The 1,364-nt window shown below is 56.4% G+C and overlaps 1 protein-coding gene across 1 annotated transcript; it reads left to right on the top strand.

The window, feature by feature from the left end:
- Positions 1-143: 143 nt before the first annotated feature.
- EMIHUDRAFT_258180 (hypothetical protein) lies at positions 144-753 on the top strand (the record flags this gene model as incomplete). Its single annotated transcript, XM_005761074.1, has 4 exons — positions 144-173; positions 328-408; positions 481-535; positions 614-753. The coding sequence occupies 4 exons, from the start codon at positions 144-146 to the stop codon at positions 751-753; spliced, it is 306 nt and encodes a 101-aa protein (XP_005761131.1).
- Between the last annotated feature and the right edge of the window lie 611 nt (positions 754-1,364).

Here is a 1,364-nt window from a genome sequence, read left to right as displayed (position 1 = left end):
TCCACTGTACATGGCTCATGGGGGCGAGATGGATGGGTACATCGAGCTCTCTACTGGACGTGCGTTTGCGTGATTCTTGTGTTGCCTGCACGTTTTTTGTTTCTTTTTTGAGAGCGCCTTCCATATGGCGCCTTCGTTGTTATATGTCAATAACAAACCAAGCTGCAGAACATGTGCGGGCCAGCGCCTATGACGCTCAAGGAGTGAGGCGCGGAGCGCCGCGCGCGGAGCGCGCCCCGAAGAAAATTTTGAGGGTTTTGGAGGGCTAGATGCGATCTCTATTAAGAGTTTGACTCACACGCTAGGAACCACTCGGCCCACCCACAGGCCCAGTCTCAAGTGGCAGCGCTCCGCGCCTACCCAGCGGCGCGCTCCGCGCGTGCTTTCCAGCGGCGCGCTCCGCGCACGGTGCTCTGTCTGCGGCAGTACTACTGCATCTTCCGCAGCTCCAGCAGGTATCAGCAGTGAGTTCACCGCCAGTTATCTGCGCCTCCGTTCGTCGCTCTCGTGCTTGATCGTCAGGCCGTGCTCTCACGTCCGCCGGAGCTACCTCGGCTATCGGAACCATTTCACAAGTTTGCCCGCCGACATGTCCCGGTCCGGCTCAGTCAAGGCAATGTCGCTCGGCGCTCGCTGGCTCCGTGGATGCTTGTGCTGCTAAGCAATCCAGGCGCACTTTGGCAACCGGCGGCAACGACTTGCGGCGTCAGCATTCGAACGCTTGCGTTGATTTGCTTGCTCCGCGGTATCTAGCCGGCGCGCTCCGCGCGGGTGTCCAGCTAGCGCGCTCCGCGCGTATGTCCAGCTAGCGCGCTCCGCGCGCACCATAATCTCAGTGCCTATGCTTATAGCCACTAAAAGCTCGTTTCTGCAGCTTGGATAACAAAAGGGTGTGGTCCCTTGTCGCAGTCACACACACACACTCACACACATAGCACATAGGTCATAGCCACACACACACACACACACACACACACACACACACACACACACACACACACACACACACACACACACACACACACACACACACACACACACACACACACACACACACACACACACACACACACACACACACACACACACACATCGCACCGCACCGCGTGTCAGGGCGATTTGTTTTTATTTTGCCGCTGAATTTGAGAGGGACGCGGCCGAAACGACCAAGATTGGTTGTTTTGGGGGCCGAAAGTTGATCTATCAGTGAATGCAACTCGTCAGGGTTGGTTTTCCAAAGCAATAAGCCATGGAAAAGGGGGGGATTAATGCTCTCCTGCGCGACATTTTCGCAAGAAGAGTCCCCCACCACCGTATAGTTCCTAGAGTCTTCTGTGAGGGAGGTGCACCTTAAGTCGAGTCGA

The sequence above is a fragment of the Emiliania huxleyi genome (genome assembly GCF_000372725.1).
Source record: "Emiliania huxleyi CCMP1516 unplaced genomic scaffold EMIHUscaffold_7263, whole genome shotgun sequence".
In the NCBI taxonomy this organism is placed as follows: Eukaryota; Haptophyta; order Isochrysidales; family Noelaerhabdaceae; genus Emiliania; species Emiliania huxleyi.
The sequence above is the reverse complement of the archived record's forward strand: the minus strand, read 5'-3'. Positions and strand labels throughout refer to the sequence as shown.